This window comes from Kryptolebias marmoratus, linkage group LG15 (genome assembly GCF_001649575.2).
Source record: "Kryptolebias marmoratus isolate JLee-2015 linkage group LG15, ASM164957v2, whole genome shotgun sequence".
In the NCBI taxonomy this organism is placed as follows: domain Eukaryota; kingdom Metazoa; phylum Chordata; class Actinopteri; order Cyprinodontiformes; family Rivulidae; genus Kryptolebias; species Kryptolebias marmoratus.
This window is the reverse complement of record NC_051444.1, coordinates 33243080-33254905: the sequence shown is the minus strand read 5'-3', so window position 1 is coordinate 33254905 and position 11826 is coordinate 33243080. Positions and strand designations below refer to the sequence as shown.

Sequence of the window (11826 nt, the reverse complement as noted above, 5' to 3'; positions counted from 1 at the left end):
TTGGGTCATTTTGTTCACATAGCAGCTTCATCCACCCCTTCTCAACACAAGGCCTGGCCAAATTTTTTTGTACTGGGGTTTGCCCCAAGTATTGTGTGATTGATCAGAAGTTGTTGTGGGAGTGTTTTTATGGAAAAGCCGGTGAGCTTCAATGGAGTCATTTTGCTTCTACTGCTCCATTGAGAAGCAGCTGGCTTTTAGTTTTAGGTTGGATATGGGAATTCAGCATCCTTTTCCACCAGTTTAACCCTGGGCAGGCAGTCTGATTTTGGGCAGCTAACTTCTGTCTGATCACTGTTGCACAGTGAGTGTTTTATCAATAAATTACCAAACAAACAAGGTCTAAGAAACAAAAATCAATATCTTTTAGGTTATGTGACCCAGTGACATAAAATTAATGTGAAATTGTTCTACTAGATTAAACACGAGGCACAGTGATCTTTATCTGATTCTAAGGCATTTTCTATTTTAAAATTATTTTTGTGAACAGAATTATTGATTCCCCCCCCCCAATAACTTCAAATGAAGGAAAATCTTTCAGTTTTATTTTTAAAAGACTACTTTTTTAAAATATGGAATTAGGATGATGATGATTGACCTTAAACTGAAATGATTTGAAGTGACAAAAAAACATACCAAACATTAGATGTTGCTAACTTACCTCATCTTTAGTGTCAATTACAATGAATTTGTAAAGAAGGATAAAACAGTGTCGAGAATTAGAGAGTTCATAGCAAAGCAATTTGTTATTTCTGCCTAAAATGGGTAATTTCAGAAAAGGTCAGAACCAGAGAAATCTTTGGCAAAAAGCTGGAGGTAGGCATTCTATTATTCAGTGTTTTATTTCTTTGGATTTTTAGTGAGGCAGATGTTGCATGAGCAGTGGTTATCACTTGTCTTTGCTGTTTATAAAGCAAATAAAATAAATTATTTTAAGTGGCTGACGATCATCTGTTCTGTAGATCGACAAGGAATCTGGACAGAGGTGCTTAATGTCAGGGTTTGGGTTTATATTGTGTTTTCTGTGTTTTGATTATTTGGTTCCTGTGTTTATCCTTGTCTTTGTTCAGTTCTTGTTCCTCATGTCTGTGTTTCCTGCTACATTCACTCCTCAGTCAGTCTCTGGTTTTCCTGCCACGCCCATCTCCACCTGCCTACAATTGTAATCACTCACCTGTGCCCACTTCCCATCATTATCCTGTCTTTAAAACCCAGCCACTTTCTCCACTTAGTTGCTGGTTCATTGTTGTATCCTTGCCTCCCCGATGTGCTGTCTTTCTGGTTGTTGTTACTTCTCGACGCCCCTTGTGTCCTGGTTGTCTTGTTCCTGTTTAGTTTAGGTTTTGTTTGCTTCCCAGTCAGCTCTTTGTTTTTGTTTCTAAATAAATTAGTTTATTTTCATCATGAGTCTGCAAACTGGGTTCGCCTCCCTCATCCCACTTCATGACAGAATGAACCAGCCAGAAGAGAACCCAGCAGACTCCACCGCCAGTGTTACCCTCTCTCCGGGGAAGAAAGCCAGGATCCTGGCCGAGCTGCGGGAGGAGCACCCGCTCGCCTTCCTGGATGGGCCCTGGTCTTCTGCGGCAACACCACCACACCCTCTGATTTGCCATGCTGTGCTCTAACGACCTGTATGGAGCTGCAGCAGGAAATATAGGACTTTCAAGACACATACATCTGACGGACTGACTCAATATCTGTTTCCACAGACATCAGATTACACTGCACTACTATATATATATATATATGAGAGAGGGAGGATACTATATTTAGCTTTTATTGAGATTTACATTTTAGATGTTTACAAAATAAAATTGTATTACTCAATATTATATTTTGGATATGTTACTCATTAGGTAGAGAAATAAGTGAGAGGATAAAGCTTAAAGGCACCCTTAAAGGGAAAAGATGGAGAAGAGAGTGTAAGTGTTAAGAAAAGCTCTGAGGACCCAGAATGTCAACCAGACACAATCAGTGAGCATCAAAAGATTTATTGAACCAAAAATGAAATGGCAGGAAACTGCCAACCACCCTCTAAGGAGGGAGAGACAAGTTAGTGGCTGTCTACCAAGAGTCAAGTTTCAAAGAAACAAAATAAAGCCATTAATTTTCTCAGAATCGATGAAGTTCAGGGGAATCTGAAACACGGCTCCTCAGCAGTGGAGCAATGAGCTGGCAAGGGAGATGACGTCCTCTTAGGTCCAACAGAAACAGTTTGGTAGATCCAAGAAAAAGGGACTGACTTGGGTTAACAAAGCCGGGGCCTTGGCAGGACTCGGGGGTCAAAAAACAGAAATTAGGGTTGGAACAGTAGGGGCAGGTTTTGAGCAAGCAGATCTGTGGGCTTGGCGAAAGACAGGAGTTGTGAGGCAGAAGCCAGAGAGGTATCAGACAGGGGCAAGGCAGAGAGTCCAGGCAATAAGAACGTGGTCAGGATTAGACAGGCAGGCAAGGATGGAAGGAAGGAAGCAGCACGCAGGTGGAACAGATGGGCTTGATTGCAGAAAAGGAGAGCTCAGGAGGAAAACAGAGCAGGCAGATGGGCCAGAATCATAACAGTAAGAGGCAAACAAAATGAAGCTGATAGCAGTGCAGGACAAGATCTTTCTGGTGTAAACATTAAACTACTTACAAGTGAAGACAAAGACAATTAGCAGAAAGAAAGAGAAATCAGTTCAGCACAGCCACAGTTAGAGCAAGCATTGTCAAAAACAAAGAGAGAAATTAAGAACACATTAAGTTACACAACCTCTAAAAAAAGAAATATAGTAAAGTCAAAGTTAAATAGCACACAACAAGGAAACTGGAATAAAGTTAAACCTAAACATGGGGGCAGAAAACTATGTCTCCCATGGAGTGATACATTATATAATCAGTTTGCAAAGAAGAATCAATGCTGTACACTTTCCTTTAAATATCAACATGTGAAGATGAGCAGTATTTGTAATCTCCACTTCTTGATGCTTCTGGAAAATACACTTTTTTATGGATGCAACACGATGTACAGTTTTACAAAAAGAAATATTTAAAAATCAGAAGACCAAAAACTGTTTTACAGTGAAACATATAGGTGAAGTCACACATGAAAAAAAAGAAAAACGTCTTAGGCCAGAAAATACCTGAGAAAAGGTAAGACTGACAAAGCTCTAACACATGGTGAAGTGAAGTGAAATTTATTTATATAGCACTTTTCAGCAGCAAGGCGATCCAAAGTGCTTTACAACACAGAAACAACAACAGAATTAAATACAGAAATAAAAAAAAACATCAATCAGGTCATTTTAGCCAATAACAAGTTTGGTATAACTATAACAGGTAATTTGAGTAAACTAACAAACATGAATAAACTTTCCTCTCAGAGGAGCCATTTAAAAATATCAAGAATACTAATCAAAAAGCAATTACAGAATCAAATACAGAAATAAAAACATCAGTTAAGTAACTCTAGCTAATAGCAAGATTGGTATAACTATGACAGGTAATTTGAGTAAACTAACAATCTGTAAGTCGGTCAGTCATTACTATAATTCCATGTTGAAGAAGACACCCATCAAAGAAACAATGGTCTGTAACATAACAAGAAGCCTAACCAAGGATATACTGAAGAAAATATCCTCTGAGTTGAGAAAGAGTCCAAGGCACATCCTGTTGCTGAACCTAGACCTGACCAACTGCAGCAACCCCAGATCATAGCACTGCCCCCACAGGCTTGGACAGTAGGCAACACTTCACCTGCCTCTCTTCTTACCCTGATGCTCCCATCACTCTGGAACAGGGTACATCTGGACTCATCAGACCACATGACCTTCTTCCATTGCTCCAGAGTCCATCTTTATGCTCCCTAACACCTGCCTCACTGATTAGTAGTTTTCTTAAGGCTACACAGCTGTTCAGTCCCAATCCTTTGAGTTCCCTTCGCATTGTGCATGTGGAAATGCTCTTACTTTCACTATTAAACGTAGCCCAGAGTTCTACTGTTGTTTTTCTTCAATTTGATTTCACCAAACGTTTAAGTGATCACTGCTCGCGATCATTTAGGATTTTGTTCCGGCCACACTCAAAGACGATGGGTCCCCACTATCCTTCCAGTTTTTAATAATGCGTTGGACAGTTCTTAACCCAATTTTAGTAGTTTCTGCAATCTCCTTAGATGTTTTCTCTGCTTGATGCATTCCAATAATTTCACCCTTCGCAAACATACTGACATCTTTTCCACGACCACGGGATGTGTCTTTCAACATGGTTGTCTATGTCAACTTTAATGCAGCACTGAGCCCGTCTGTAACAATGAGCAGACCGAAGAAATAAAAACATGACAGTGAGTGCCAAATTTTTTATTTAGGAGTGGATAGCGAAGTCTTTTTTCACCAAAGTCTGATCAAAGGCTGTTTTTGCCAATAATCTGTATCAGTTTTCAAATAATATAAAATTAGCCACCTTTCTTCCACCAGCCATGCTTAACTGAGCTAGCAACAAGTCAATGCAAGAGTGTGTGGCTGCTGTTCAGACGTTGGCAGACAATTTACAGAGTCAGCAAAATATTTTTCATCAACAATTCAAGCAAGTTATGTGCTGGCATTCAAATGGACAAATTATCAGAGGAATTAATGACAATTTTAAAATAACAGAGACTTGTATGACAGAGTGGCTGATGTCATTGAGATACGGAAGCTACCATGGTGTAAACTTGCAAGTGTCACCACAGATGGATCCACAAACTTCACAGGAAAACACACTGGACTGCTGAAAAGAATCCAGGATAAGGTGAAAAAGGAAAATCGTGTGCTGGATGTAACTTTCTTGCACTGCATTATCCACCAGGAAGCCCTGTGCAAGTCTGTATCGTAGCTATATCACGTAATGAAGCCAGATGGGAAGCTTGTCGATGTCACTTGAGTAAATGGACTTCAGCATTATCAGTTCATTACATTCCTTGAGTAAACTGATGCTGATCACCAGGACTTGCTTTACCACTCCTGTGTGTTGAGTGTGGGAGCTCAGAGGGGCACTCTGCACTTTTTTAGAGCTAGTGGGGAAAGCTGACAAGTCCCCTGAGCTGAGGAACACAGACTATTCACCTTTTAAATAGGCACACTGACTGATTACAGGATTGAAGACACCTGTGATGTTAATTAGAGAACACACCTTAGTTTGACATGTTCCTTTATTTTACTTTATTTTACTTTATTTTAAATCTTTTCAAGGGGTTCCATCTTTTTTGTCAAGGCCAGTTTCAATCATTTGTTCTTTTAATTAATTCAGTTGAACCAAAATTCAAAAGCAATAACTGATTTTTATTAGTTGAGTTAAAGTTGTTGTTTTTTTCTTTTCTTTTTTTTCAGTTTCAAGTTATTTCAGTACCATATGTGGGTTTTTAATTCTTTAACTAATGGGTAGAAATAAATTGATCCGCATATATAAATTTTTGTGGGAAAAAAATCTAAATATGCCAAACTACTAAAGAATATTATAAAATAAACAAGCATCACACACATCCAAAAGTCCAAAGTCAAAAGATTTTATTCCTTTAGCACTGAAGTTGTTCACAGTAACATCACAGGGGAATACATTGCCGGTGGATATCCTGCTCAGTGGTAGCACTCCCGGTCCATTCTGTGTGTTCTGGATTCCCACAGTAGAAAAAGAGGGAAGTGAATGATGAAAGGTATTGCTTTAATTTTTCACTGATAACCCAACACCCACCCAGTGAGGTCCTTCTCTGAGAAAATGAGTGAGGACGAGTCTTTGTGAACTTACTGTGTCACACAGTAATCAAAAAAAAGGCTAAGGAGAGAAGAGATAGGCAAATTTAATAAAAAAAAAATAAAAAAGCTAAAAAAAGCTAATAAAAATCCATAAAAGCATGGAGAGAGAAAGGGAACAGGTGAACAATTCCAACAACAACATGCAAAGAAAAGACAAATGTAGAACATGCAAACAGTTGTATGAGATCAAAGCTAAGAGTAAGAATCCCTTTCTTTTTTCTTTGTTTTCTTTTGTTTTTTAAATAAGCTTGTCAATAAATTCGGCTTATTTACAAAATGAATGTTTGGTGAGCTTTGATGGGAGAAGGAGCTGATATTTATAAACAAAGGGGTTGTTTCCTCTCAAAAAGGCTAATTCTACATTCTTAAATACAACAAAACTATTTTTCCCCAACATATTTTACAAGGTGGGTCTCTTCAGAAAAAACAGGGAAAAGAACTAATGTTTTCAAAAAATAAGTTAAACGTGACAAAAATATCCTTAAATAGTTGATATTAGGAACATTCTCTGCATCTTTGATATAAATAATAAATAATTAAATAACAATGGCAAAATGCAATCAAGTAAAAAAGTGTACACAGCAGTTCAGTATTGTCTAAAACCTGCAGATAATACAAAAGAATCTGGACAACAAAATATATATATATATAAAAAAACGGATTCCAATAATTGTCAAAAGTGCAAAATGAACAGAATGAAATTAAAACATTTCATAAGGGGCTTGGTCCACCAGAACATGGCACTACACTTTTACCAAATAACACTCTAATTATATTGTAGAGGTCAAATAAAAAAAGTCAAAATGATATTTTAAAAGCAAGTTTTAATATCTTAGGTTTGCATTCTACCAAATATTAGGTAGATGATGCTACATCTCCACTGATTGTGCCCTCTGTAAACATTCCATTAGTGTTAATGGTCCTAGTAAATCCTAGTTACTGATCTTATTGTCATTATTTTTATAATAACTTCAACATGATAAGCATGGTCTTCTTTAGTGTAATTTTGTTATGGACTAGGTTTTTACAAAATCAGGGCATAGACGCAGCTTTGACCAAACTACTTTGAGAATCTTTTTAAATAGAACCTTTTTTCTTGATTTCAAAAACAAAACAAAATATTTTCACAAGAACTTTGAAATAACTATATGGCAATAATGTCAAAGAAGATTCATTATTATTTGAGATGGTTCACCAACAGGATGAACACAAAGTTAGCCTGTAGTTGCAGAAACGATGCCATTGTTGCTTCCAGCTTATGTTAAACAAACAATACAATAGAGACACAGAGTAGGCTACAAGATCTTCCACACTTTCATTGTCTTTTGACACAGATGCACTAAAATAATAATAAGTTTCGCTTTACTTGTCTCTTTATACCCACTGATTTTTTATTTTGTTGTGGTAATTGAATTATAAAAAAATATCAAAGTGAAAAAACTAGGTCTTTTTTTGCTTGGTTGCTACAGGACAAAAATATTTTCAAAATGACTTCAACTGCTATACTATAATCTTGTTTTCTGTTTTCTCTGTGCTGCTAAGATGGACAATTGTGCCTAATTGAAGATTTGATGCAATCTGCTGGCTTCCTTAGAAAGAACTTTTTTACTAATAGTGGTTTAATGATTTACTGCGTGTGGTTTTATTGAATAATTGGACTGGATTTAAATCTGATTTAAATGGTCTTGTAATTTTAGTGGTATTGAGCCCTGAGACAACTTTTGTTATAAAACTGGTGCTATATATAATAAACTGAAATGAACTGAATCAAATTTAAGGTTTAAAGATTTGCATGAACAGAGCTTATGAAGTGACATCATCAAGGATGTTTATAACGCAACAATGTATAAGAAATTGTTTTATATAGTATACAGCTTTGTTAGTGTACATAGTTATTTATGAAGATATTATTCTCAGTCAAAATTTAGGTCAAGATCATGGCTCTAGCACTAGAGATTGAGATCTAAGGTTTGAGCTCAGACTGTAAGTGACTGGCATATTGCTCCTCACACTAAACTTCCACCTGTGCCTCATTGTCAAGCTCTCGAACAGGATGCCAGGAACTCGTGCTTTAAGATGGAGGAAGTCAGAGGCATGTGGAGGTGTGTTCCAGGCCCACATTAGAGGCTGTTTCAAGCAGCAGAATGACCTGCATTGAAAGGGTCATTTGTTGTTAAACAGTGGATAAAAAGACAAGTGAGGACACGTTCCACATGGGAGCCCCCAGGTGAGACAAAAAGTAGACAGAAATCGTTGCTGTTGTGTTGCCTACTTAGTGACTTTGTCGCTATAATTAGCGATTTTTCAGACCTCTATAGTGACTTTTTTTAAAAAGAGCAACAAATCCTTACAACCTTTTCTGGTGTTATTGGAGACTGCCATGAAAGCAAGTATTGTTCTTTCCATTGAGAAGTGGGTGGTGCCTTCATGTAGTTCAACCCCTTCAATAAAATGCTTTAAATAATGCAGAATAGTGAGTGTTCAATCAGACAAGACAAACTAATAACTATGAGAAATTTGAACTTTTTTTGAAAGGTCAAAGAACAAATTAATGTGTGCAAGCGATTAGCTCTCTGTTGGCAAGTTAAGAAAAACTTAAACATTTTCTCCAGTAACGGGAGGAGAGGAGACAGAAGAAGACTGACTAGTCAGCGGGACAAGGCGCAGCAGCAGTGAGGTGGGGGGTCCTTAGGTCGTAACAATAATGAGCAGAAAAGAAGGACTCTCGTTTATGTTTAGTGAATGTGCTGCTTTCTGCTGTAGTGTTGTGGCACTCACTAACTTCAGCTACACAGAAAGAGGAGTCTGTCAGAGAGGGCAAGGGAGGGTTTCATTCAGTAAACATACTGCTGATTCGTGCATGTGCAGAAACCTCGAACTGCCACTGAGGAGTGATTTGTTTGCTTAGTACTGTGCTGGAAGTGGCGCTGTTTATTTGTATACTGCATGAATAAACTTAGATTTGGTACTTTGCCTCTAGCCTTAAAAACTGGATGATTTCACTCAGTCCCAGAGGAGGATCGAAAATGTTCTCTGTGTGATTTAAATGAAATGCATTTCTTATTTTATTGTCCTTTGTATACGACTCTCAGAAATTAATTGTTTGGTAAAGTTCTTGATGTTTACCTGGGATTTTTTATATGAGTGATGAAGATAAACTACATTACTTATTTAAATATTATGTCTTTTAGTTACCTCAGTATATTTTAAAAACCTGGCATCTTCAAAAAAGGAAGCTTTTTTGTTTGAAAGATGTTGATGTTGGTCTCTGTCTGCATCTTTGAAATATGTTTGTATGTCTTATAAGCCCGTGAGGGCTGGGCACCTTTTATGGTGTATGGCACAAAAGAAATAAACTAAACTAACTAACTAGCTAACAAATAAACTGTGTGAACTGAAGGATTTGGTAAACAAATATTTTGAAATGTCTCATTTTAATGAAATGATTCTAGTGATTCAGTTCACTCAAAAGAGCTGCCGTTCCCATCACTATCAGACAGCTACTCCAACTTTTTCAATTCCTTTTCTGTTTGCATAAAATGGCTTGCAAGTGTAAGAAAATGTGCAGTAATTTAGAAATGAATTAGCCATTTGAAACTGTGGTGTAACCAAGCCTGTACAAGAATACAAACCAGAAAAATGTAACATACATTAAACAAAAAGTAAACACTTTTGTACATACAGAACATTTACTGGCCTATGCAAAAAATAAATCAATAATTTATATAACATCACAAACTCCCCCATTTCAACTATTCAGGGCAGTTATAAACTGCAAGAATAATTTACTGAAAATTCTGAAATTTTGTCTTTCCCCCCCAAAAAAACAAAAAATAAAGTCAACATAAAAAAATACAATCCAGCCAATTTTTGACCCTCTGTTTTCTTTGTTCGTACATCCTTATTCCATTTTCAGACATTAAATTCCATAAAGTAGTAATGTTTATGTCAAGGAGTTTGAAGTTTATTTATGTACATGTGAGAGAAATGGAAGAAAATGGGTGTGTAGTTTGACAAACATTACTGTCTTAAGGCTTCTTTTTAGAACTCTTCTGAGATGTATTCATGTTTAGTGTTGGGGGCAAGGTGGACCCTACTGATCCAGCCTGAGAAAGAAACAAAAAGGACATAGAGGGAAGAGAAGGAGTCTTCTGTCTTTTTCTCCGTTTTGGACTTTGTTGGTGGTATTGGCAGGCCATGAGCAGGCAGCAGTTGAGAAGCTGTCAAGTTTAATAGTTATTATGGATGATCCCTGGTGGCAGAGACAAGTCAGGCTATCACACATGTGAAGAGGAGACACACCCACTGAAAGACCCTCAAGGACAAAGAGATGAACACAAGTCTCACAAGTTAGGGAAAGCAAAGCTACATCTGCTACTTGTTTTTTTAAAATACAAATCAACTCCTAAACTGAGCCATTCCCATGATACAGTACAAAATTTATAGGCAAAAAGTAGATTTATTTTTTTTAGCTTTTACTTCAAACTAAAGGGCAAAGTTAGCAGCTCTCCACATTTTAATGACCTGATTATGGGTTTTTGACAAGTCATGCACAGCTACCGCTCCTTAAGGATGTTCCTGTGTCCTGTTGCTGGCGGCGATCTTTGTTTTGTCTTTGTTGGGGGGGCTTTTAGAGTCATTGGGCAAGGGCTGGTTGGGCTTGCTGCTGGGGGCATGCTGGGTGGGGGAACTAGGCATGGCAGGGGCACCAGGGGAGTTCGACGCTTGGATGTTCTTCTCGTCTGTAAAAAGCTGTTTAATTACGTCAAAGAAGTTACTCAACGGGCTGCCTACACAGATGGGAAGAAAAGAAAAGAACAAAAAGAGAGAGAGAAACAGACAACATGAGCAATGGGATTAACATGAGGAGAAGAGGAAGAGGAGAGGAGATGAGATGAGTGAAGCAGGGGAAAAAAGAGACTCTTAATGCCACAAAAAATGTGGGTGAAGGGTTTTTCATAAGAGCCCCACCCCCCACCAGAAATGAAAGATGAAGCCTTTAGGAAGGTGTAGTTTTAATAGGTATGTCCCAATCAAGCTATTTTTAAAGTTTAAAAAACAGCTGAGATGAAGGTTTTGTGGAAAGGTTACAAAATAATTAATACCTGTTGTAGACAGAGATAGGCAATTTTTGAATATTCTAAAAGTTGTTAAAAAGTACAAATTTGAAGATTTAATGCAACTGTTATTTTGATAAACAGCTGTCTTTTTTATTTTAACCAGTGCCTGGTAGTAAGGTGCTGCTAACACTCCCATACAAACCAGTAATGTGCAAAGTTGTTGTTGGGATCTGGGGTATTTGGGGTTGTTTTTTTGCCATCACCACTAGATGGCACCATGGAGGCTAGGATAGTTGGACTGGAGTGCTGATGTCACCGTCACACCGGTTCCTAATCTTCTCGTCAGCAGGACTACAAAAGTCGGCGACTGCCAGCATACCAACGCTTGAGTGTTAGCCAGTTATGGTAACCCTGAGCCCCCCAGTGATCTAGTTGATCTCCCTGTTGGATTTGAACTAAGGCTATCTGTTTGGATTGTTTTTTTTTTTCCAGCTGTTCCTGCAACTACTAGTCTGGCTGCCGTCCCGAGTTTTCCTTGTGACGCCGTGGAAACGGTACCCGTTGGTGCCCAAGACCACCACTCACCTTTCCTCCGTGGAACCCAAGAGACTCCTCAGAGTCTGGAAACGCTAGCTGGCAGTCCGCCCGCTCTCTCCGTGACGACATCCGGATCCTACTACCTGTCCGCCCTCCACCGCAGCACGATCACCGTCTCCAGCTCCGCCCTCCACCGCAGCACGATCACCGTCTCCAGCTCCTCCCTCCTAGCAGCTCCGTTGTGGTTCTCCTCCCCAAGTAAGCATTGTACTAGAGCACCGGAAAATTCCTACAGTCCCTGAACTCACCTCTCGATCTGTTGTTGTTGTTCCCAGATGTCCTGGCTTCCTGTTTGTCGCTGTCCACTCCGTTGTTTTGAAAACCAACCAAGGAAATTTTATATTTGCAAATAAACCACTTAACTGAGCTTTGCTTCCTGAGTTGTGTTCTGCATGTGGGTT

The 11826-nt window shown here is 38.4% G+C and overlaps 1 protein-coding gene across 9 annotated transcripts in view; it reads right to left on the bottom strand.

The window, feature by feature from the left end:
* Nucleotides 1–5505: 5505 nt before the first annotated feature.
* The window catches only part of LOC108243991 (serine/threonine-protein kinase BRSK2), a 263837-nt gene continuing 257516 nt past the window's right edge, over nucleotides 5506–11826 (bottom strand). For 8 of the 9 annotated variants that reach the window (XM_017429801.3, XM_017429802.3, XM_017429806.3 and 5 more), the window contains one exon: nucleotides 5506–10558. In XM_017429801.3, the coding sequence (XP_017285290.1) occupies nucleotides 10335–10558 (224 nt within the window). In that variant the 3' untranslated portion in view covers nucleotides 5506–10334. The remainder of the gene's footprint in view (nucleotides 10559–11826) is intronic. The other variant, XM_017429805.3, reaches the window with a different exon arrangement.